A 26363-nucleotide genomic window follows, 5' to 3' on the forward strand; every position below is an offset into this window, starting at 1 on the left:
CAGAGTCCTTGCCTCTATCTGGCCTTGCTGAACGAGGTACTGAGTCCCAGGAAGATGTCTCTTTCTTCCTTGATGCCAGAAACACAGTACATGGTGCTGAAGACGTCTCAGGAGGTGCACTCTGTACTGATGGCGCTGGGCTTGGAATACGCTCTGAATCCAACGGCTCCAAAGGAGGGCAAAGTGCCACTTCCATAAAGAGATGTTTAAGTCTTGCTGCTCTCTTTTTTTTTTTTAGAGTGGGGCTTAAACTCTCTACAAATGTGACACTTGTCACTGATGTGGGACTCCCCCAAACATTTTAGGCAGTGGGGCTGTGGGCTACTGACCAGCAAAGCTCTAGCACATGATCGGCAGGACTTGAACCCCAGAGAACAAGGCATGGCTCCAGTGCAGTGCCTGCTACTGAGACTCAAATTTGGTCCATAATTAATCTAAAAACTGAAACCTATCACTAGCACTAACCATGAACTATAACTAAATACCAATTAAACAACAGACTATATACAAAGAACTAGCAAAATCAACCTGTAATAGCAAGACTGGAAGTGCTCCAACAGTCGTAACCGTCCTTTTATACCTGCAAGCAGTGGCGAGTGATGGCAGAGTGTGCTTGAGCCACCCTGATGGGTACCACTCAGGGAAAAGGTTCTCCAACAATTATGCAAGGCTCACACACACATACACACACCCTAGAGTGGAATGGACATATGCAATCACTAGAAACAGAACTTCTGGATTCTCTGGTTAAGCAGTTAACATTCACCACTCAAAGAGCTCCTCCTAGTGGTGACAGTACAACACAAAAAGAGCTGCTCTTCAAATTTAAGAGGAGGAAATGGGTTTAAAGCCAGTAGATTACTGATCTTAAAATACAGTTTGTGTTGAAGGGAAATTTTTATAGAAGATTATAGACCACAAAATAAAATTTGATACTTGACCCAAGCCTTTAAACTGGAGTAACTAGAATGTAGCAAATGAATACTTATGGATTTAATTTTCTGCCTGTGTAAAAATTAATCTTCTCTGGTAATAAACTTTTTTAAAAGGATATAGCTAGGTATTTGGAAAGATCAAAATGAAGGTTTGGATAGCCATATAAAGCTTATGGATGAAGCTTTCAACAGACTAACAGGCATCAGGTAATTTGATTAAAACAATATTTTATTATTGAACAATACACTTACCTTAGCAAACTGAATGAAAGGGCTAACCCAACATTTCAGGATAATGCTACAAACACCATGGGCCAGCACTTCTGGTTTTAAATAAGATGCATTATATTCAGAGCTCTGAAATAACCAGTTTTATGCAAGATATTTCCCCCCCATCATTTTAGTGGCTTGCTTGTTTTGTTTTTTTAAAGGTGCACATTTGATTTTTAGATGCAAGACTTAGTTTGTTCACATACAGTATGTATAAACCACAGTTGATTCCAGATACCTGTGATGAATGCATAAGATTTACCAAGGAAGGAAGGGACAATTTAGTTGATTTGGGGTATATATCTTGACAATACATACCATCATTAAAATACACAGCAGGTAATTACAATCTTCAACAAGTACCAAAATGCTAAATCCCATAGCCACATTCAATAGACTCACTCAAAGTAGGAAACACTAGCCACAAGGCTATGGTGTGTGTTCTTAACCTCCATTTAAAACTCAAGAGTGAAATCCTGGCTCAACTGAAATCAATGGCAAGACTTATTGTCTTCAGTGGAGTCAGGATTAAACTCTAACTTCGCTATCAAATTTGATTTTACCTTTCAGCAAAGCATGAATCAACAATGCTATGAATTCAGAAAAAAGGAATGTAATGGATGAACAAATATCCTATGATTTTTACCTTTCCTTGACAGCTTGGAGGGAGACCAGAGGAGATGGTGAACGAAATGACAATGGAATACTGAATGGGAGAAAAGTCTCATTCCGATCAGTCTCAACCACCACAGAAGCATGAGATACGTTGTCTAACAAACGGAATTGAAATAATAAAATTATGAAGCAATGACTTGACAATGAAACATATAATCCAGTTATGACCCACACTTTAATAGGGAAATTTTACTCTTGTGACCTAAATTGTGTTTTCTTTTTTACTTGCAAATTCTGTCGTGGATTTTTTTTTTTAAAAGAGAATGGGAGACTGGAGATAGAATAGAATAGGGAATAGTAATATACACACACAGCCCTTGGGATCAAGAGCAATCCTAGCAGTACTGGCCTTAGACCTAGCAGGTATTTCTTTTATTAATCTGTTGAAGCTTTATTTGATAAAGCAGCAACTGACAAATCAGTGGCAGTAAGAGAACTCTCGATGGATGACTATCTTCTGTACATGTATTTCTGGCCTATTCTGAGGCAACAGCTCAATGCTATTTTCAGCAGGTAACCAAGATGGCTCAAAAAAAAAAAACTAACATAAATATGTCATATTAAACTATGTAGTGATATTTCATGAAAGTTAGATTACATTTGATTATACAGGTCTGTACCAGACAACCCATTACTAAGGTGTCTATCACCACTGCATTTAAGGAGATATCAATGTGTAACTTGATCCAAACACTGTGGCTCTTCATATCAGCCTGATATGAGTAACCAGTGAGTAACCAAAAGAGCCTCCACCATGTCCTTTACTACTACCGTATATACTCAATCATAAGCCAGTTCATTTATAAGCCAACCCCCCAAGATGGATCAATAAAAATGGAACATTTTTATGACCCATTCATAAGCCGACCCTATAATTCAGGGGTCAGCAAACTTTGGCTCCCAGGCCATCAGAATGAGCCACCGGTGGGCCGAGATGGTTTGTTTACCTCGAGCGTCCGCAGTTATAGAGGTAAACCTAAGTAAACAAAGTGTCCCGGCGCACCAGCTGCTTACCCTGATGGGCCGGGACAGCAACTGGTGGGGAAATGTTTTTTGGGGGGAGAAGCTGAGAGTCAGGGGAATAACCCCTGTGACTACCTCCCACATAACCCCACCTCTAGCCCAGGACCCCCACACTCTCCCCATCCCATCCCTTCCCACCTTATCAGGAGAGGGCCAGGGGAGGATGTCTCTGGCCTGGCTGGAGGTGCTCCGGCAGGCTGGGCAGCGCGGCCGCAGCCTGCTCCGGCGGGCCAGACCAGGTGGCACGGCCACAGCCTGCTCTGGTGCACGGGGCCGAGCGGCACGGCCACAGCCTGCCAGCCCCGGAGCTGCAGCTGCTTCAGAGGCTGGGGATAGAGCGCAGCCAGAAACAGACACACTCTGGCTCCGCCTCTTTCCTTCTGGCTCTGCTGGCTGTTCTGCCTTGCCTTGCTCCCTGTTGGGGGGAGGGGCTGTGTCCCACCTCTCCCTCTCTATACCCATCATAAGCCGAGTCCCACCTCTGGTGCTTCTTTTTACTAAAAAAATTTGGCTTATGAATGAGTATACACGTGATTTGGTCCATTTGTGCTTGCTCTCTACCCTTTAAAAGAGGCAAAGGCTGATGAGGTCAAACTGAAACCTAGTTACAGTTAGAAGCACAGATGGTAGCTATAGGTTGCCACAAGGCTGACATCTTATTTTTAGGTCATTTACGTAGTCATCTACAACACTACTGACTCCAGGCTAGCTTGCTCTTATTTCAGAAGTTGGGTGCACTGGGGTGTTTTTTGTTTTTAAATCATATCCTAGTACAAGAAAAAGACATACAAAGTGAACTCGATCACATTTTTTAAAAAAAATGTGTGATTAAGGAAAAGGATTATTTTAAGTAATGGTGATAATGCTCTTACTAGTACCTCAAAACAAAAAGTTTATTTTTCTTAAAATGGAGCTGAACTATCAGTTCTACTGCCAGCATTCAAAGCATCCTTATGGAAATGGGCCTCTAGATAGTACCGAAAGGTCAGCAAGTGGTGTTACACTGCTTGCAAACAAAGTTTTTGTTCACTAGGTAGAAAAGTAGCAATTTAAAGACTAATGGCCACTTATGGTAATGGGAACAGAGGAACCAATTCCAATGTAGAACAGAAGACAGCATTCATTAAGACCTGTTTCTCAGGAAATTATCTAAAGCGGTGGTTTTCAAACATTTTTTTCTGGCGACCTAGTTGAAGAAAATTGTTGATGCCCATGACTCAACGGCGCAGGGGATGAGGGGTTTGGGGGGTGGGGGGGCGCTCAGGGCTGGGGCAGAGGGTTGGGGTGTGGAGTGAGAGCTGCAGGGTGGGGCCGGGAATGAGGGGTTTGGGGTGCAGGAGGGGGCTCAGGGCTGGGACAGTAGGTTGGGGCACGGGGGGGGGGGTCAGGGCTCTGGGCTGGGGCTGTAGGCTCTGGGGTGGGGCCAGGGATGAGGAGTTTGGGTGCAGGAAGGGGCTCCGGGTTTGACGGGGGTTCAGGGCTGGGGCAGGGGATTGGGGCATAGGGTTAGGGCGCAGGCTTACCTTGGGCAGTTCCCTGTCAGCAGCACAGAGGGAGTGCTAAGGCAGGCTTCCTGCCTATCCTGGCACCATGGACCACGCTGCCTCTCGGAAGCAGCCAGCAGCAGGTCCAGCTCCGCACTGCTCTCACTCGCAGGCACCACTCCCCGCCAGCTCCCATTGGCTGGGAGTGCGGAGCTGGTGTTTGGGGCGAGGGCAGCGTGTGGAGCCCCATGGCCCCCATACCTGGGAGCCGTACCTGCTGCTGGCTCCTTCAGGGGCACAGCACGGTGTTGAGACAGGTTGGGACTAGCCTGCCTTAGCCAGGCAACACTGCCGACAGGACTTTTAACAGCCCAGTTGGCGGTGCTGACCAGAGCCGCCGTGACCCAGTGCCTTACACTCTGCGACCCAGTACTGGGTCATGACCCAAAGTTTGCAAACCACTGATCTGAAGCTCAAATACACCGAGATACAGAAGCATCTGGGACTTTTATAGTTTGAAAGAACTAGCCACTTTGAAATCACAAACTGAGCAGCAATAGGAAATCTAACTCCAAATGTGTAAAGCCTAGTCTCTTCACTTGAAAGTTTTACTTTCTAAAATACATTAAGATGGCATAACCAAAAGGTAAAGATAGATGAACAAATGTCACAAATGACAAGTGTAAAGTTCTTGGTCACAAAACATGCATTTATTAAGAGTACAAAACTACCTAAGGATGGAATTAGCTCTTAAGACTTTATTTTTTTCACTCTCTTGACACACATTCTGAGAAAGTCCAGCAACACCTTGGCAAAAAAAAATGGTGCACTATGAAATTTTAGTTCAGACACCAACAGATTCACTAAAAAGAGAGGCCAAAGAAACCCTCTGACATTTTCATATGCTTTAGTATAATCTACCTTGATTTTAGAAAAGAATGAGTCTAACAATACAGTTGCATTCTTCTCCTTCCCTCTTGCAAGATCAGGGAGATCACAATGGGCATCATCCCTTCCTACAGGACGCTCCCACTCTGCAGGGGACAGCAGGTTCATTCCTTGATGAGAAGGAAGTTTTGCTCTCTGGCCCCACTTAATTTTAGGTCATCAGCAACCCAGGAGTCAAGAGAAAAGAGACGCCACAACTTCTCATAGCTAGCAGCTCTAAATTGGGTGGGTGAGGTGGAAGGAGTTTAATATTTAATAGGAATGGGCCCTTCAGGTCTGCCTCATCCAGCTCTTGTGGTGCATCTGAAGAGAAAACTCACTATATAAAAAAAACAAACAAAAAAAAACCCCAATACTCTCCCTATAGCATTGGAGTATATTCCCAGCAGAAGCCCAAGAGCATCTCCCTTTCCACAGGCCATTCTATCCCCTCCCCAGCTTTAAACAGCTTCCTCTATCAACACAGACAGGCAGCAGCATAGAAAGGAGCTACTAACAAAGGTGTGTTTTTTCAGAAAGGAGAGCTTGCACTAGCCCTTGAAAAGCAAGAGAAGCCTCTAACTTTTGTCTAGAGATAGATATTTGTTGGGGAAGAAAAGAACAAAGCTGGTTGGGTGGAACAACAGGGTTACTCAAAAGGCTGCACCCCTCATACACCAATGTGTAAATGTACAGGAGGGAATCCCTTCCAAAAAACCCCAGAAAAGAAACCCTGCAAGAAAGTTAAAAACTCTTGACCCACACGTAGCAGCTCCCTGGCACCAATATAAGGCCTGGCTCAACTAGAGTTAGGATAGGACAACAAAAGCGAAAATCAGGCTAGCAGAAGCTGGATTAATACTGATGCAGGGTAGTTTGCCTTAATGCTAAGAATAATCTCGCTGAGTTACCTACGGAAAAAGGAAATCTTGAGTGAAATCCTGGCTCTACTGAAATAAATGGGAGTTTTGCCATTTAGTTCACTCGAGTTGGGATCTTACCCCTAAAGTTTTCAGTAAAAGGTTTTACTGCAAGAGGCCACAGAAGTGGTGACTTTAGGTTTACTACTAGCAAGATGTGGCGCATGTGATTCACCAGTTTATAGGGTTTAATCAGGGATATCTAAATGGTGGAAGACAAATGGAATTTACAGCTATGAAGGGTTTTATTATTGTTTTAAACCTAGACACCATATCACCAGCTACTTGTTGAACACAAAGAAGGCAATTGAAAAGCATATTTTCATTGCAAGCCATTACCAAGCTCCACCTGCTCTTCTTCCTGGTGTGTAGTAAACTCTTTAAGTCTCTCATCTTCTGACAATGTTTGGCTGTTTAAGGAACAAGAGTCTTCATCTGACTGACTGCCTCTTCGACTAATAACACGATAAATTCCAGAGTCTAAGACACTGAAACTTTCCTGTAGGGCAAATAATAAAGTCACATGAGCCACAAAAATATCCTTATTAAACCACACAGAGAATTCAGTGCACCACCAGAGCTTTTAATCTGAAACCTTGGAAATAAACACATATATGCCACATTGTATATTTATAAAGAAATTGAACTAAGTAAGAGTTAAAATGAAACTTTTAAAGGAAGAGTAACTACAAAAAAAACTGCAAGGCTGGTGGGCTGAGCACAAGATGAGGAACTAAGAACTCCTCGGTTTTAATATCATCTCTGACAAAGCCACATTGTATCTTGGACAAGTCACTTCCTCTCTGCACTTGCCTATAACGGGAGTTTTGGTCATGGTATAACTGCAGTTAATTGATTCTTCAATAACTAGTTAGCTAACACAATTGTAAGTGCAACTATAGATCCTCCACAAAAGTTTGCTCCAAGACACATGTTTCTCCCTGGTCATGGTTCAGCTCAATCTGTGCATTTCTGCATCTCTACAATATGAATAACCTCACAGGATGTTGTGAGAACAATCAGTTGTCTAAAGTGCTCTGAAGATGAAAATAGCTATGTAAGTGCCAAGTATGAAGCAAGTTTTTCCTTTTCACAAGATACTAAAAGTTAGGCTCAACACCTAACCGAACACATGAGTAAGACAGCACTTTTGTAAGTAAGATTAAAGCCAATTTTTAAAACTGAGTAAAAATCTTATGCCCAAATGAGGTCACATTTTCACACAAACCAGCATTTTCTGAAGAATGTTACAGCACTCTAAAATATAGCTTTAAAAAAGAAATACTGTCATGCAGGATCATGGTGGGTCAGAGAACAGAATTAAGCAGCCCTAGATGAACACGAAATCTATCAAAACATGCCCTTACAAATCTAGAAAACTGCATAATTAACATTTTTAGATTCCTACCCCAATTAGTCTAGTTAGTAATAGATACCCGAAGTATCTTGCAGTGTGGTTTTAGCCATGTTGGTCCCAGAATATGAAAGAGACATGGTGGATGAGGTAATACCTTTTATTGGACCAACTTCTGCTGGTGGAAAGTACACGTTTTGAGCTATGCAGAGCTACTATTCAGATCTGGGGAAGGAAATCAGAGCGCATGAGCTAAATACAAGTTGGGACAGATTGTTAAGCATAAGGGATAATGCATGTTGTAGGCGGCCACTTGAAAGGAAATGGGCAAAAGAGGGTTAGATCGTTATGCATATGGGATTTGAAGTGGACAATTAAGGGTAGCAGGCAGTGGGGTGTGGGGATTACAAATTGTTGTAATGGACTGTAAAACTAGTGTCCCTGTTGAATCCGTGTTTTTTGGTGTCTAGCTGAATTATTAATTTAAGTTCCCAGGCTATCTTTTGAAGGTATTGTGATATTTGAGGGAGAGTATTGAAAGAACAGATATGGAATGATCACTTTGTGAGAAAAGGTTGCCCACGGGCAATATGCGTTTTTTTCTTTTATCATTTTTTTGTGAGAGTTCATTCAAGAAGGTAATGATTGACTGGTTTCATCCACAAAGTTGAATGAGTTGCGATAAGCATGTGTAGGACCCATGAATCTTGAAAGATGTTTGTTGTGTGAGGTACTGATCACTGTAGCACTGGAGATACGTCTGCAGGTTTTGCCTCCGTTATTCTGGCAGGGTTTGGTGCTGCTCTGAGTTGGTTACATCCCGGTCAGTGGGGGGCTGGCTTCTGATGAAGAGCTTGGCAAGGCTGGGGGTTGTTTGAAGACAAGAATAGGGTGCTCAAGAAAGGTTTACTTCAGGATGTGGTCCGCATCAAATACGGGTTTTAACTGTATGATGATACCCAGTATGGGTTCCAATGTGGGGTGGTAGGTGTCAACTGGGAACTTAAATTCGTAACTGTGGTGGACAACAAAAACCATGGACTCAACAGGAACACTGGTTTTATGGCTCATTACAACAATTTGTAATACCCTCCCACCACTGCCTGCTACCCTTAATTGCCCACTTCAAACCCTTTATGCATAAGAGTCTAACCCTCAATTGCCCACCTCTTTTCAAATGGCCTCTTACAACATGAGTTAACCCTTATGTTTAACAATCGGTCTTAAATTGTATTTAGCTAAGACACTCTGATTTCCTTCCCCAGACCTGAATAAGAGCACCATGTAGCTTGAAAGCTTGTACCTTTCACCTACAGAAGTTGATCCAAAAAGATATTACCTCCCCCCAACCTTGTCGCCCTAAATATCTGACCACTATCAGTGAAGAAAGGCAACTATAAGATAAACCTTTTTTCTAATCTGCAGAGTGAAGGATTATGTGACACTGAGCCAGCGAGGGTTAAGCAACCAGCAGGCTGGTTGATCCAAAAATCAACCTTTAAGGACATATTAGAATAGTATTGAAATGGTAAACAGGACCATTCCATGTTAAATAGACCAGAGTTCTTGAAACGTAAACCTCTATTGTTAGAGAATTAGAAGCAGATATTAATTATATTTGTCTGTTTACCTATACTTTATTAGAAGTTTAACAATGTAATCTAATTAGCTTGTAGATGCAAAACTTCAGTTCCTGTCTGTAATGTTTCATTACTATATTCTATTGATTCAGAGATCAAAAAGGGATATTAACATTTAGATGAGACTTGTGGTGTAATAATATCATTGTCTTTATTTCTCTCTGAAGTTTGTAGTTCACTACCTATAAACCATTTGAATGGGTAATTTGCGATATGCTAATCAATGCAACTAGTTTATCTGTGTATACATAGGAAATAGAAGTTTAGCTTCAAAGCAACAATATACACTGCCTATTCTTCATCCGGGAAGGCCCCTACTGTGATCATTTGCTGTCAAGAGACTTATCTGCTGAGCTTCAGGCTCGGGCCTGATCCTTACTCAGATCTGCTTAAACTTTGATGGGGAACTTCAAGTCAGAAGACTGCGGTCTCCAGGTGTACCCTAAATTATCCCTGTAAATTCTCATGGAAGAATTTGAACAAACTCTTTACATCGACTGCCTGTTGGACTATAACCTCCTGAACTGATTCAGGAAGGACTTTTACAAATCAGCATCCTCACCATCTCTACTATGAAACTGACCTAAGAACTATACTCATATCTGTACGTCTAATGATTTTTAACCACAGTAATTCTCTTTTCTTTTAAAATAAATCTTAGATTAGTTAATAAGAATTGGCTGTAAGCGTGTATTTGGGTAACATCTGGAATATTCATTGACCTGGTGGGTAATGTCTGATCTCTTGGCATCAGTAGGACTTTATATATGGTGAATAAGGTTTTAAATAATCCCTCACCATATAGACTTGGCTGTCTGGGTGGGAGCCAAAGGCTGGATTGCTTAAAGGGAACCAGTAAGGCATTACAGAAGCTGTTTTGTTACTGGCCTGGTGAATCTAATTATTAGAATAAACCACCCGTTTTGGGGATTGTCTGCCCTATTCTTTGCAGTTTGCCCTGATCAAGCATTTAGTATAGTCCCTCCAGCAACCACAATCACAGATGGCAATGGACAAAATGAGGAAGAACTGAATTAGGGGAAAAAATTCAACTTTATATACACCTACATGTGATGAAATACTGCTCCTTCTACTGCTGCATGCAGAATCTAAAGGTTCCAGCTTTGATATCAATTCTTCCAGTTGGCTAATGACATCACTTTGGGTTGAGAGGTCCAGCTGCGATTTCAAGTGCTCTAGTTTGTCTAGAGGCAAAAATTTTCTTGCCTAACAATACAAAAAGCAAGAAGTTTGTTAATATTCCTAATGCTCATATGAAACATAACAGACTGGTTTTAATTTACTACCCATGCAATTATAGGCTAAGTTTTCTAATAAAGGAGTAATTGCTGATTAGTTCTACAATTACATGTCAACATGACAAAAGCTCCAAAATCCGAAGTACAAGTTTTACGGGATTTGGTTTAGGACAAAAGGACTTAACTGAATAGATGTAGTAGAGAGGTGGGAAGAGGTCCTAACTTACTCTGCAGGAAATAATAGAGTTCTGGAAGAGGCAGCAGACTCTGGCAGCAAGGCTCCAGAAACCTCTTCTCAGCAGACGTTCTACACAACGCTCCACTAGCAGAAGAGAGAAGTGCGAGACTTTTCCATTCGTATGCAGACAGAACAACTCATTTCTGTACACTGCTATATCCTGGATATCTATATAAAACAGATGAGCAGAAAGGTCTTAGGGATGAATGTACTTATCAGTATTCCTTTCCATTTCTGGGAAAACCTGAAAACAATTTAGAGACACAAAATGGGCGAGGTAATGTCTTTTATTGGTCCAAATTCTGTATTGGACCAATACAACGTACAACAGATTTAGAGTAACGCTCTAAGTTCCCCAGACCTGAAGAAGAGCTCTGCATAAGCTCAAAAGCTTCTCTCTCTCACCAACAGAAGTTGGGTCAATAAAAGACATTACCTCAGCCACCTTATGTTTCTAATATCTTGGGACTGACACAGCCATAACCACACTGGAAACAGTTTGTACTTTTCAATCTGTCTACTAATGATTACAACAAATTTCCATTCCTGAAATACACAAGTAGAATATGGGATAACAATTAGATGGCACTATGTTAGCATATAATTACCATTGCATACAATTAAAATTGATGAGTCCTTTGACCTTTGCCAAGTTACTTGGAAATATTTAATTACACATTATGTACATGTTTTTTCTTTGAAAAAAAAACAAAACAAAAAATGCAGAGACTACATAGCACAATGACAGGTGTCCGAATATTTGAAATGAATAAGTTGCTTGTTACGGATTTAATCACTTTGATGTACAAGAAACACTTAATGTGCAAATGCTTCATAACAGTGGCATTTTGAACTGTTAATATCAAGAGTGCAGTTAAATACCTTTAGAACAGTTCTAGGACCAAGATAGTACCCACATAAGCATTTGACATTTATTAGTCCTTCTGTGTAACATGGCAGTTGTCTAAATTGAAGAATGTAAATACAATTTAGAAGAACACTGTACAAAAGTCTCCTAATCTGTTAGGGTCAGATCCACATTAGATATTTTTTTAAAGATAATAAAATGGAGTAAGGAGAAGCAAGGAAAGGAAACCACAATATTTATGATGTTTCATTGAATCACATTGGGCCATTTTATTTTTGAGATTAAATATACTGTCCCCTACTACCTTTATTTCATAAGCATCCAAACAAGTAATTTGTGAAGATTCGTTTTCAAAGGGTTTCTTTTTTTAATATTCAAAAATTTGTCTCAAATTGCTGATCATTAACTAGAAAGTTATTAGCGAACGTTATTTAGCCCCCTTGTGGAAACAGAAATTGTAAGTACAAAGTCAGGAGAGTCAAAATATAACTAACAATGTAGCAAAAACTTAAGTTCCTTAAAGTTCACCTTTTACTTCACTCCAAAGTAAAACTTGAACATTTTGAGGAATGAAGACATAAATGCCTCTTTCTGTCCACGTCATAACACAGTGCTCGCTGTAAGCAAAGAAAAAATATTAAGCATTGTTTCAAGAAGTTTTAATGTACTCATTTTGGAAAGAAATTCTCTTGCCAGAGTACTCCATATAATAGTGTATTTAATTAATCTATTGATTTTTTTATTTAGAGAACAAGATCTGAACTTTAAGGACACAGTCTCCTGACCTAACATCTCTGTTTTCTATAGTCTGTAACCGAGCCCATATAAAAGGAATTCAGGTAGGAAGATTATTTTGTAGATGTTTCAGTTAAAAAAAAGTATTTTAAAAAAAACTGACTTTTGGAGAAGGTTTGCAGATTTACATGAAACCGTGAACCTGTAAAAAAAATGCTTTAAGTGGAAATGCTGAAAGTTAGTACAAATGTATATTTTGTTGGCCAGACCTGGAAACTTAAAGAAAAGAAAAGTAATTAGGATTTTGAAAATAATTCACTAGACAACAGGGTTGCGGGTTTTTTTTTTTTTGTGGGGGGGGGGGGACTAAGTGGGTTAAGAGGAATTGGAGCATGGGAAGAAGAGAATAAACAAATCAAAACTACTGCTCATGGGCTTTGCAGGATGTTAATTTGAACAGATGTTATGAAAGCCAACACAAAGAATAGTGTTAATAAAGCAGAGCGCCAGTAAATACTTACGTCAAATATAACAGTTTTGGGAAAGACAAAGACTGGAGGGAGCAGGCGGCAGTATTATACTGAGGATCCAACCTATAAACATATAATATCTAAATGGCAATTGACAATAATTCATTCTAATTACAAAACACGTCATGTTAGCAAAATATTTAAGCCCTCAGTCCTGTAAACATTTATATATACGTGCTTAACTTTAAGCATGTATTTAGTCCCACTAAAGTGATATGTATAAACATATGGGTATGTTTGTAAGATTGAGGCTTTAGTTATTACTGTCACTTATGAACAAAGTTTACTGGCAAAAAACCTACTATTACTGAAGTGGAATACTTAGGAATTTCAATATTTACTCAAGTCACAATCTGACTATATTACAATTTACCTCTAGAATTAATACAGGATGGATGGATTAGCACAATTCTTTTAACTAACAGCAATAATTGTTAACAGTAATCAATTGTTTTCAGTGGCATTTTAAATTGCCATGAACATGGAAGGAAGAGGTCATCATAACTACAAAAGGACTGATATTTCAAAACAGGAGCCCAAGACCTCTGGTTGCCTTAACTGTTAAGATAAAAAAAACAGTAAAGGCCAGAGATCAGTTTGTTTAGAAGTTTTCAATCAAAAACATTTAAAAGTACAAATATAGAAAAAAATAATTATTCTATGAAATAATTATGTACCGTATATACTTGATCATAAGCCGGTTAGTTTATAAGCTAACCCCGCAAGATGGATAAGTAAAAATGGAAATTTTTTATAACCTGTTCATAAGCTGACCCTATAATTCAGGGGTCAGCAAACTTTGGCTCCTGGGCCATCAGGATAAGCCACTGGTGGGCAGAAATGGTTTGTTTACCTCCAGCGTCCGCAGGCACGGAGGTAAACCTAAGTAAACAAAGTGTCCCGGCGCACCAGCTGCTTACCCTGATGGGCTGGGACAGCAACTAGTAAGGAATTTCGGGGGGGAGGGGCGAGAAGCTGGGAGTCAGGGGAGTAAGCCCTGTGACCACCCCCCACATGACCCCACCTTTAGCCCGGGACCCCCACACTCTCCCCATCCCATCCCTTTCCACATTATCTGGGGAGGATGCCTCTGGCCTGGCTGGAGCTGCTTCAGCAGGCTGGGCAGTGCACCCGCACCTGCTCCAGTGGGCCAAACCGGGCGGTGCGGCCGCAGCATGTTCCAGCAGGCTGGGCCGGGCGGCACAGCCGCAGTGTGCTCCAGCGGGCTGGGCAGCATGGCCATAGCCTGCTCTGGGGGGCAGGGCCAGGCAGCATAGCTGCAGCCTGCCAACCCCGGAGCTGCAGCCACTTTGGAGGCTGGGGAGAGAGCAGAGTGGCCGGAAGCAGAGAGACTCTGACCCCGACTCTTCCCTTCTGGCTCTGCTGCCTCTCCTTGCTCCCTCTGTTGCGGGGAGGGGCTGTGTCCCACCTCTCCCTCTCTATACCCGTTCATAAGCCGACCCCCTTCTCTGGTGCTTCCTTTTTTACTAAAAAACATCAGCTTATGAATTAGTATATAAGGTAGTTATAATTTCCATAGGTATAAAGTGCACTGGAAATATTTCTGAGAAAGCAATGACCCTTACCCCAAACCTAACCCATTCCAAAAAGAGTCAAACATGTTACCAAACAGTAGTGAGTTAACAGCTCTGTGTTTAGTAATAGTGATTTTAGAGCATCCAAAGGCAACACTGTAGATTTATAATTTTAAATTGCATCTCTGCTATGGAAAATGTAACCCCAGAGTCAAAGTGTTAATTCACTTCTGTAATCAAATATGACGACAACTTGCTACACCTATATTTAAATTGGAAGCCAAAACTGAATACAAAATAAAGAAATTAGTTCTTAAAGTACTCATGCACAGAGCTACTGCCAACCCTAAAATATATAATAAAAATTGACCACTTCTAATTGAATTGGCAAGCATTGCATTAGTCACTACTTAAGCATGAACTTTTGTCATGAATCAGATGATTCCCCCCACTACCCCCTTTTTAGAAGAACACACCTTTTGGATGCAAGTGGGTGGGTGAGTGGATGCTATAAGGAACAGCTAAACAAATATTTCTGAGAGCTGCAAAATGAAAACTCTAGGCTGCATGACAAGCTGAAGTGTTTGTTCATGACTTGACTTTTTATTACTATATTTTGTGATTTTCAGAGAGTAGCTTTCACAGAAGGATCATGCTTTCATCCCATGACTCTAATTTATAACTAACCACCATCAATACCATTACCTTAGAGTAATAACTGGGAGAGGAGGCGATGACAGCAGCTGTTTGAATTGATGGGTACTTAGCACCTCCCCTTCAAAGTTCACCTCCCACATCCTTGACCCAGGACGTGCACAATATATTAATGGCTGCTGGCTCCCACAACTCTTTCCAGCTGGGAAAAAACAGGCACCGTATTCTCCATCTCTTTCTTTGTTACCAATTTTCCAGAATTTTTCTCTAGTGGGGGAAAAATATATATATTTAGACAATATAGAAAACAGGCTCTGTTTTGTTTTAACATTTTCTTTTAGGACTGTATCCACCAAAGGAACATTCATAACTGTAAGCTTCCAAAATATTTTAGTTTGTATTTGATATGGTAAAGTTTATTTATAAATTAAACCGAAAAAATCTCACCATTATAATTCAAAGTATAGAGTGATGAGATAGTTACAGATTAACAAAACTTAAACCTGTTTGCTTGATACAAGTCAGTTATTTTTAAATTTGTACTTTATGAAGACATTGCATTCTTTTTGCATTAATTTTTACTATTTATTTTGCTTTAGCAATCAAAGTCATTTCTATGCTATTTGCCCAGCCAATTGGGTCTATCTAACTAGGGTCTACACAGCAGGGCCAGTATTTTCCTTGCTGTCTCTGCTTAACTCAAAGTTTAAGGGTGTCCATTTACACTGCACATGCAGTGTAGACACTAAATACTGTGCCTTTAGTTTACAGCTCTTCAGAAAAGCTATAATTCATTTTAAAACCATGAAACCCAACCCCTAAAATCAGACGTAAAACCAAGAACTACGTTAATACTATTAAGATAATACTGTTAAGGGATGACATCTGGCCTACAATATGCCAGTAAGTCTCTTCAATGATGAGTATGTCTGACCCAGCTAAATGATAACAATTTCAAGTGATGAAATTTATGAACGATAAATGTAAATGCTAAAAAGGAATGATCTTTCAGCTGATCCATTTGAATCAGCTTCCAGCTTTAAGAGATGTCTTGATACTTTTGCAGTTAGCGTATAACTTACCTCTCAGTATCACACAAGTAGGAGCGAGTAAGTGAAGAAATAAGCAGTCTTCCATCCAAATAATCAAGCTGAACTACACGGGAGTCAACAGTGGTTATAATCTGAACTGGAAACATCACAAAAGCAGCCGCTGACTAAAGGAACAAACAAAAACAACACATACTGGGCTTAGGTCAATGTTGATAATATTCCATAAAAACATTAAGAAAAAGTTACAGTTGCAAAGTGCTGCACTCAAAGATCAGAAAATGGCAAACTTCAAGCTGTTTGTGGTTGTTCACATTAATTTAACTCTGCCCTGTATCCAATAACGTAGATCATTACTTTTCCCCTAAAAATAAGACCCTGGATTTGAGAATGTTTATACGTGCTAATAGCGCTGCAGACAATGGACTACCCACATACAGAGGGGTAGCCGTGTTAGTCTGGATCTTTAAAAAGTGACAAAGAGTCCTGTGGCACCTTATAGACTAACAGAAGTATTGGAGCATAAGCTTTCATGGGTGAATACCCACTTCGTCACATGCGTCTGACGACCCACGAAAGCTCATGCTCCAATACTTCTGTTAGTCTATAAGGTGCCACAGGACTCTGTCGCTTTTTACACATACATACAGTTATTCACATATGTGTTGGCAAGATGGGAGCCTTGTTTATAGTTTCTTGTAATTTTTTGCCCCATCAATGTATACTTATACTACGTTGTTGTATATCATAGCCCTCTCTGACTTTTTTTTTTAAAAGCAAGTTCTCTTTCTATATAAGTGTGTTATTACCCATGCAATGCACATTTTTCTTTTAAGCCAGCAATTGTCTCCCTCAGGTGTATTCCCGTAGGTATATCTGCTAAAGTAATTTAGCTTCAAATTTAAGTGACCTACAAATGCCAGCAAGTTTCATTGTAACTCTGCAGTATGTTGTCTAAATACCATTCACCAAATAATTCTCACAGAAGACTTGCATGTCCCACAGTCCATACATCAAGTAGCACACACCTGGGCTCTCACTCATGACAACACTGATGCAGTTGAACCAGTAGTAGCACAAGTGGAAAGTTTGTTAAAATTTTCTAATGCAGACAGGCCATAGCCTGACTATAAAAGCTCTGGGTATTATTTAGCTTCAATGGCCAATTAACATTTTGGAGAAAGCATGTCTTCAACAGTCCAATCCCTTCTACTGAGGGTTTAGTGCACACCTTATATATTCCAGAGACATTTTCTCCCCTTGTCCCCCAAGTAACCAAGTAAAACCAGGGAAGAATAGAGTTGACATATTTGATATTTCTAAAATAAAACAAGCAATTTTTTTCTTTAATACAAAGGCTTTCAGGCCTTTTTTTTTTTAAAAGGTTATACTTTATACATTATAAATAAGGCTATAGATTTGTCATGGCAGGAAAAAGAGAGTCACAGATAGCATGATTTTCCCATTTATGTGACTTTTCTTTTTACGTCCATGACTCATCCCACACCATCAGCTCGTGCCCTGCGGGGCTGGGCCCAGCTCCCTGCTCCGGGTGTTGCAACCAGGTGTATGGGATTGCAACACCACTCATGTTTGGCCTGCCCCTCTATCACAATAAAGAGATGGCTGGGCCAAATCTGAGCAGTGCTGCAATCCTGCATGCCTGGTTGCAATGCTCAGAGTTGGGAGCTGGGGCCGGCCCCACAGGACGCAGGCTCTGCTGCTCCCTGTGCTCAAGGTGAGTGCAGGTTGGGCTTGCTCTGAAGCCCTCTCCCTTCCCAGGCTAGGATTAGGGTTGTGGTGTCGGAGCAGAGGGTGTTGCTGCAGATGGTCGGTGCCCCCTCATTTGTCAGGGCATATTTTATCAAGAATCACAGAGCAATCATAATAAAGTTAGTAAAAGTCACAGGCTTAGCAACTGCTCCATGATTTTTTATATAAAATGCCCTGACAAATCTGAAGCCCTAATTATAAAATAGCAAAAAAAGATAGAAGGCAGTTTTCTAAAAGTACTTTGCAGATTTAAGGCTAAAGGTATTGTTCAGATCTGACATGATATGAACCTCAAAACCAGAACTTCCACTTTCCTATAATTTTCAGTTCCAGTTTTGCTCTTTTTTGCAGTTGTTCTGGTAACATGTTTAACTGTGGAGCTGTGACATGATTTGGGACTTTCCTTTTGTAAAACTTATGAATTCTGGTTCATATTATGGAATTGCTGTACTACGGAAAGCCCCAGTGTATACTGAAGCAGCCATTTGATAACAGGGACTGTATTATACGTGGCACAGATCGTAACTAGACATCTATGCTGGGAACATCAAGAGTCATTAACATTTTAACAGGTCTACCTTGACCATAACAGTTACCTATATGGGGAGGCTGTGTTGCAAGAAACTAGCGTTTTCAGTCTGGACTTCGGACAGGCAGTAACCAAGCATCAGCACACCCGACTATGGATCTTGATCACCTGAGGGAGGATTTGAGGCTGACTAGGAGAGTAACATGGCAGAGGAACTGGAAAGTTATAAATGGACACAGTGTGCTCTGAGTAGTTCTCTCACTGAACAGAACAAGGTGGCTAGATGGTCAGGAGAAAAGAGAGGAGAGGAGGTCCTAGGACCCTGAATGCACTAACCAAAATTCAAACACCTCTCAGCATGAGCATCTGAGGGAGGGAATTGCGTAAAGGTATTTAATTTTGCCTATATCTGTTTATCTCTTGTGATTTATGAATAAAGCATAAGTAGTTTAGAAAGTCCTTGTGCATTACTTGCTTTAACTTCATCTGTCCCTAAAGGATTAAACGACGAACCAGAATACTCATGAGAATGGAGCTCTGGGGAAGATGTGCTTTAGCTATTGGGAAGACTGGAGGGTTTGGGGAGTCAGCACTGATCCTGGAGTCCAAGACAGCTCAACCACAAGGTCCCATTCCCCATAAGTGACATCAGAGTTTATATGCCTGAGAAGGGTGCCTGAGAAACCAGAAGCCTATCCAGAGGAGATTAGCAGCACATGGATCCAGCGTGTGGGTACAAACACAGCTGTCTGCCAAGCATCCAGTGGGAGCAGCTCAGCCAGGACTGTGACAAAGTGTTTTTTGCCTTGTCTACACTTACAGCAGTGTGTAGAGTATGGGCAATACACATGTAACTACATGCCACAGTGAAAGAGGGCTGCATTCACACTTGTCACTGAAGTGTGTAGCTAGACATGGCAGTAAAAACCTCTGGCAGGGGGAGACAGCAAGGAAAGTCTCTGGTGGGGGGGAGCTGCTGGAGTGTTTCCCTGCTGCCTCTCCACTGCCAGAGCCTTTCCCTGTGGCAAGGAATGGACTCTGGCAGCAGGACACTACACTGTTAAAAACAGCATTATAGACATAGGAGGCAATGTTTGAGCATGTAGAAAGCTACGTAGAGTATATACTCATGTGTTTAGCAATGGAGGGCACTCTACTCACCTAAGTCATGTCTACACAGCTATTTATACCTATGCTAGCTGGGTGTGCAGTGCCTGTATTCTATATGCCGCCGTAAGTGCAGACAATAACTTAATATCATCCTGTACAGTGTTGTACTCATTCTACAATTAAGCAGAAGTACCATAATATGTGGTGTATCCATCTTTTGATTACTTAAAGATTATTTAAAGTAATCATCAAGACAGAAATTGTGGATTTACACTCAGACTTCTAAAAAGAAATTGCATCACTGTGCAAAACAATACATCCTGAACTCAATGTCTGTTAAAAGTGGTAAATTGTACCTCCAAATTGAATGCTAATGTATTTGAGAATATTTACATTATATTGCCACTTGCTGGACTAGCTATGTATACAGTCAAGAACTGAAGCAAACATTTATACAAGTATCTAGTTCATCACTCCTGACTAGTCATTAAAATGAGCAGAACTTAATTTGCTAGTGAATTCTTCCCCCCATCCTGATTTTACTAACAAATATGGACACACTGAATTTGTGTCTCTGTCTGTTGGAATCTCCTCTCATTGCAAAGAAAAGGGGTAATATTTTACCTTCCCTTGTTTGGATGTATTAATCTTGATAGCAGACACTTTTCCCACATGATCTCCTACAAAAACTCGAAGTGTGGCTGTATCCCAACAAAGAGATGTGACTTTTTTGCCTTTGTGCTCAGTGGAAACATAAATCCGCTCTGGCTTTCCACGACGCTCCTGATTGAGTTGCCAGACCACTACAAGGCCTTGACTGTAATAGTTAGCAGATAAACATTTTGAAGAGAACTGATCTTTTGAAAGTGACAAATCATTTATACCAGTAGCAAAGAAGTGCTGCTTGCATGAAAGAGGCAAGCTAAACAAAGAATAAATTTTAATATAATAAGCTGTGTTTGAATGCTGGGCATATGAAAAGTGAGAGGCTGACAATTCTGAAAAACAAAGTGCTACAGTTATCCAAAGATAAGCACAATACAAGCTTCCACACACCAACCTACCAATGTACATCAGCCCTGACTTGGAGGGTTGCTCACTCAAACCTGGGTCTCTGTTCTGAAACTGCCAATAAAGGTGGCAGTTGAGAGTTAAATAAATGTAACTAACTGGAATTTCAACATATAAATGTTTTCGTTAACCCATTTCACTTTATCAGGTCAGCCAACACAGTTTCACATGCCACTGAAATGTCTGCAAAACAGAAGTTCCCCATATTTACTTGTAATTGCATTAGATCGGCTAGTGTACGAGTTGGAACAACTCCCACTAGAGGAGTGAAGTTCTGGAACAGCCTTCCAAGGGGAGTAGTGGGAGCAAAAGACATATCTGGGTTCAAGACTAAGCTTGATAAGTTTATGGAGGGGATGGTATGATGGGATAGCCTAATTTTGGCAATTAATTTGGCAACTGATCTTTGATTATTAGCAGGTAAATATGCCCAATGGTCTGTGATGTGATGTTAGATGGGGTGGGATCTGAGTTACTACAGAGAATTCTTTTCTGGGTGCTGGCTGGTGAGTCTTGCCCACATGCTCAGGATTTAGCTGATGGCCATATTTGGGGTCGGGAAGGAATTTTCCTCCAGGGCAGATTGGCAGAGGCCCTGGAGGTTTTTCGCCTTCCTCTGCAGCATGGGGCACGGGTCACTTGCTGGAGGATTCTCTGCAGCTTGAGGTCTTCAAACCACAATTTGAGGACTTCAGTAACTCAGACATACGTTAGGGGTTTGTTACAGGAGTGGGTGAGTGAGATTCTGTGGCCTGCATTGTGCAGGAGGTCAGACTAGATTATCATAATGGGCTCTTCTGACCTTAAAGTCCATGAGTCTCAGGCCTTAGCTAACAGGGAAATTGACCAACACGGCTATTGGGGAATACACTTCACCAGAGAAGTTGCTTTATAGCCTTGGGGCAGGAAGGGGAAACTTAATTAAATCAAATTTCTCACCTGGTGGCAACAGCAACATAATCTTCATCGTGTAAACAACAGGCAACCCGGGAAATGGCACCTTCCTGATGCAAAAAAGACCAGTCAAGTGATGAAGTGACTACAGTTCCAAGTGTAGGCATTTGGAAAGTTAGCTTTCATTACTACGTTTAGTTATACACAGTTCTTATCCTCTACCTGAGAACTACAACAAGAGATGAAAGTCAGTCTACATAGCAGCTTCAAGTGCTCTTGGATTCTTTGCCTTCTCATCACTTTTTTGTTTTTAAGTGGAACTTCCTGGTTCTGAAAAATGTCCAACTGACAGTCCTGGAGACTGAAGCCCTGTGTTTATTCATTGAAGAGGAACATAGGTAGTGACAATGAAAATTACTTCATCTGACACAGACTATGCAACATCTTAAATTCTGGACTAAGGGAACCAGCTCCATGAATAACAATGGTTCACTTTTCAAACCCATTCAATTATTCCAATGATGAGGGCTGTTTTGAGAATACAAACAGCGATGCACAAGGAACCAAAATGAGTTTGTGGTTTCAATTCACCATTGTTAGACTGTAAAGATATCTGATCGCTACTGTTTTGGATTGGATTCTAAACTGATGAACTCAACGCAAAAAGCTCATAATGAATTACCAATCCTCAGTGCAACCGAGTCCAACTGACAGCCTATTTTAGGACAGTGAAAAAGACAGTCTCCTGCACATGGAAGTTAAGTATACCATCTGTATTAGACAGCATCCTCTTCACTCTGTGCTTCAAGTAACAAAGAGGATCTTTCATGTGGCCCTTGAGCTAACTGGAAATTTGTGGTTATATTTTTAAAGAATTGTACACGATTCGAGTTTTAAGGCTTACTTTGAAAAGAAACCAAATAAAGGGTAAATCCTGGCATAAAATACACAAGGATACGCATAAAAGCATAATTATATCTAAAAAAAATTCTCCCAAATGTCTGTCTGTCTCAAGGAAAGCACGGTGTTAGCACTTGGACAAGTGAAAGACAAGAGTTAGAACCGAAGGAGATACATTTAAAAGAAGCCAACAGAACACTAATAGAGGTGCCTCCAAATCATTTGGTTGACAAGGAGCTTTACTGATCCCATCACTGGCATCACAGCAGTATTAATGCTGTATTTTAGAAACCAAGACTTGTAAATAAATAAAACCTTTATTCATCCATCATCTCCCCCCCCAGTGAAAAATGACACAGACCATTTGATATGCAATCACTTCATTATTAGTATAACACAGTCTCAGCTTTTTTAAAGCGGAGCCCCATTCATCCCTATAGGAAAATTAAATCCATCATTCCCCGTCTCCAACCCTAATACATGTTGTTAAAAGCCATCAAGCCTTTAAAATCTTAATTTATATACTTTCAACACTTCCTCCAGCCCAAGTTAGTCCTTTGCACATGCCACCAACTTTGGGGAACACTAGAATAGATCTTCATAATATACCTCCTTTCCTGTTTTACGTGCATTGACCAGTGTAATAGCTAAAGCTACGTTTTAGTTCCGAGTATTTTTATTAAAAGTCATGGACAAGGCAGGGGCAGGAAACAAAAATTCATTCCCCATGACCTGTTCATGCCTTGTACTATACCCCTGACTAAATACTGAGAGTGCCACGGATGCTGGGGGATGGTGGTCCGGGGAGCACTGCAAATACACGTGCTGAGGGAGCAGTCCGAGGGGCATCACGGGTGCTGGGGCATGGTTGGGGGCGGGGGGGGGGGAAGGAACACCGCGAATGGCGAGGAGCCTGGGACCTCCGCTGGTGCTGGGAAAGGGGCTGGCAGGCTCCCTACCCAGCTTCTGGAATGTAACGACATGTCCCTCCCTAAGCTCCTAGCTCTGCACACTGCCAGCTCTGCAGCTCCCATTGGTCAGGAACAGCGGCCAATGAGAGCTGCGGGGGTGGAGGCAGCATGCAGAGCTAGGAGCTGAGGTAGGGACATGTTGCCACTTCTGGGGAGCGCCCCCTCCCCAAGGTAAGCTGTGCCCCTCCACGCCCCAAGACCCAGCCCTGAGCCTGCTACCCAAATTCCTCCTGCGATGGCCCAAGACTGCCCCAGCAGAGGCTGGTGTGATTGGCCTGCGATGGCCTGGAGCCAGCCACACCAGCCACTGCAGAAGTCACAGAATCTGTAACTTCCGTAACAAACTCACAGCCTTAGTAATAGCTAACAGTGTTAATATTTAGAGAATCATCATTGGCATTTGAGTTAGCAGCTGTTGAAATGACTGAGGCAATTCACAGCTAGTTATTGTTTCGGGTTTGCTATAAATTTAGATAGACACTCCAAACTGGTTATGCTGACTTCCCATTTTGAAGATTTTCTTTTGAACATAGAAAAAGACTTATTTTAAAAAAGGTAAGATATGAGTCTGCAGAACAACTGCATAGACTATGTTTCAGGCTACTCCTCCTTCAAACCCCCCCACTTTGCAAAGCACTATTTTTGCAAACCACCACCTCTCTATTCAAACACCAAGTAGTCAGAAAATTCAGCTTATTTGGATGATTCAACAGGCTGTACATTTCTGAGGGTAGGTCTATACTTACCGCACGGGTCAACGTGGAGAGTTCGACTTCTCGGAGTTCGAACTATCGCGTCTAATCAAGACGCGACAGTTCGAACTCTCCACGCGCTCCGGTCGACTCCAGAACTCCACCACCGCGAACGGCGGTGGCGGAGTCAACCTTGGAGCCGCGGACTTCGTTCCCACGGCGTCTGGACTGGTGAGTAGCCCGAACTAAGGTAATTCGACTTCAGCTACGCTATTCGCGTAGCTGAAGTCGCGTACCTTAGTTCGACCCCTCCCCTTAGTGTAGACCAGGCCTGAGACTTTAATATGAAGATACCATTTCCCCACTTCTGCAATTGAAATATTGCCCTTCCCTGAGGTTTTTGCACAATTCTAACCTTACCTTATGAGTGAGGAACAGCCTCTGTTTCCAGCCTTCTTTCTGAATCAGGTTTAATCCCCCTCCTGAACTACCCAGAGCCAGCCATTTCCGAGACACAGCTATACATGTGCACTGAAAGAATTATGACACAGGACACTGTAGCTACTTAAATAAATGTAAATTTCACTGATAATGGCATCTCATATGTGTCCTTTATTTGTTAAAAACAAAAGCTTTGACAAAGAACTCATTCTATGCCTACCGTTCATCCCCCACCCCCAAGGTATGCAACAGCAAGACCACGTTGTCAGAGAAGTGCAACCAGTGCATTCTAAAAGGGGAGTGGACAGCAAAAGCAAACAAACTCTTGAAGACTGTTTTCCTGCTAATATCTTTAGTGATAAAGGACACAGAAAAAGACAAACTCAGGTTTTTCCATAAGCTGTTTGGGCTTTAAACCTTTAAACCTTGTTAGACTATATATTTTAAACAAGGGCAAAAGTTATTTTCTTTTGATGGATCTGCCATCATACTCAATAAGCACAGCAAACTATTCTATACTTTGATCTACGAAGTCGTCCATTGGAGTAAGGGAGCATCCACTTAAAGTTTAGCCAATCATCAAATTTCAGGGAATGACCAAAAAATAAACCTTAAATCACAATACAAATGTTTTAATTCAAATTAAGTGACCAAGCTCTTACAGGCTTTGGGGTTAAATATTGCATTTTTCCTGCAACTGACTAATCTAGTCTCAAAGTACCTTATATACATAATTTGCTTCAAAAACAGAATTAAATAGCAAATTATTTTGACTTTAAGAATGGGCATGCAATGTTTTTAAAGGTAACATGCAAGATTTTTCTATGTATTTCATTATAGACAAGAGAAAATCCATCTTTGTTTATTCTACACTGCTCTTAAGTGTTCTTCCAAGAAGCCACTGCTCTCGCCATGCAGCTGACAGTAATAAAACTGGACCCAAGCTTTAAGTAGCAAATACCAAGTCATAAACTGCAAATTGCATAATAGTTTCTAATCTAGAGCTATACAAATCCAAGTAATTTTATGCAGTCATTCACCAAGCTGTAGCATGACAAAAATATTGACTTCTGTGTCTGGAAACAACAACATAGTAAATGCAACAAGCATGAACCAAACTCACCTTCAGACGACTAGAATCCAACCTGAGTGCAGAAAGCAATGGATCCAAACACTCAAGTTCTGCCAATACATGGCTGTAAGATTCTGGTATCATTGGCACAGATGCCATTGAGTTAAGAAAGCCTGGCAATATTCAATCATTGGTGCATTATTTACTTCAGCTTCTAGTTGTACCTGCAGAAGTTAAATTTAAGAATATAATCCCTTTCTTGATCAATTACAATTTACTTTCTAGCCCCACCTTTGTTCTTTAAAACCTAGTCTACACGTAAAAGTATGCTTACATAGCTATGTCACTTAGGAGAAGGGGGGGAGGAGGGAAACACCCCTAACCCAATATAGCCTGACAGCAAACACAGGTATAGGATTCAGAGTAGCAGCCGTGTTAGTCTGTATCCGCAAAAAAAACAGGAGTACTTGTGGCACCTTAGAGACTAACAAATTTATTTCAGCAGCTTGAGCTGCACTTCTACTTCTTCATTCTTTGATCTATGCATTGCAGAAGTGAGCTTTAGCTCCTCATCTCATGCTGAAATCTAAAATGCCAAACTCTTCTTTTTTTTACATTAGTATAGCTTATTTTGTACAGAGAACTGGTATAAGCTATACTAGAAAAAGAAAACTTTTGCTGGTATAAACTTTGCCTACACAAGGAGGATTTGCTGGAATAGCTATACAGGGAAACACTTTTTAATGCAAACAAAGACTTAAGACTGCTCATAAGGATACCAATGGGGGGTGGGAATCTAACAGGCCGCAAACTA

The 26363-nt window shown here is 41.1% G+C and overlaps 1 protein-coding gene across 6 annotated transcripts in view; it reads right to left on the minus strand.

The window, feature by feature from the left end:
- Positions 1–26363, minus strand: part of HPS5 (HPS5 biogenesis of lysosomal organelles complex 2 subunit 2) — a 44788-nt gene that overhangs the window by 16179 nt on the left and 2246 nt on the right. For all 6 annotated transcript variants that reach the window (XM_039533586.1, XM_039533580.1, XM_039533583.1 and 3 more), the window contains 12 exons: positions 25601–25773; positions 24457–24567; positions 21519–21583; positions 20133–20325; positions 16130–16263; positions 15099–15314; positions 12850–12921; positions 12122–12210; positions 10715–10893; positions 10297–10455; positions 6574–6733; positions 1852–1975 (listed from right to left, as the gene is read on the minus strand). In XM_039533586.1, the coding sequence (XP_039389520.1) occupies positions 1852–1975; positions 6574–6733; positions 10297–10455; positions 10715–10893; positions 12122–12210; positions 12850–12921; positions 15099–15314; positions 16130–16263; positions 20133–20325; positions 21519–21583; positions 24457–24567; positions 25601–25708 (1610 nt within the window). In that variant the 5' untranslated portion in view covers positions 25709–25773. The remainder of the gene's footprint in view (positions 1–1851; positions 1976–6573; positions 6734–10296; positions 10456–10714; positions 10894–12121; positions 12211–12849; positions 12922–15098; positions 15315–16129; positions 16264–20132; positions 20326–21518; positions 21584–24456; positions 24568–25600; positions 25774–26363) is intronic.

Source organism: Mauremys reevesii, linkage group 4 (genome assembly GCF_016161935.1).
Source record: "Mauremys reevesii isolate NIE-2019 linkage group 4, ASM1616193v1, whole genome shotgun sequence".
Classification (NCBI taxonomy): Eukaryota; Metazoa; Chordata; order Testudines; family Geoemydidae; genus Mauremys; species Mauremys reevesii.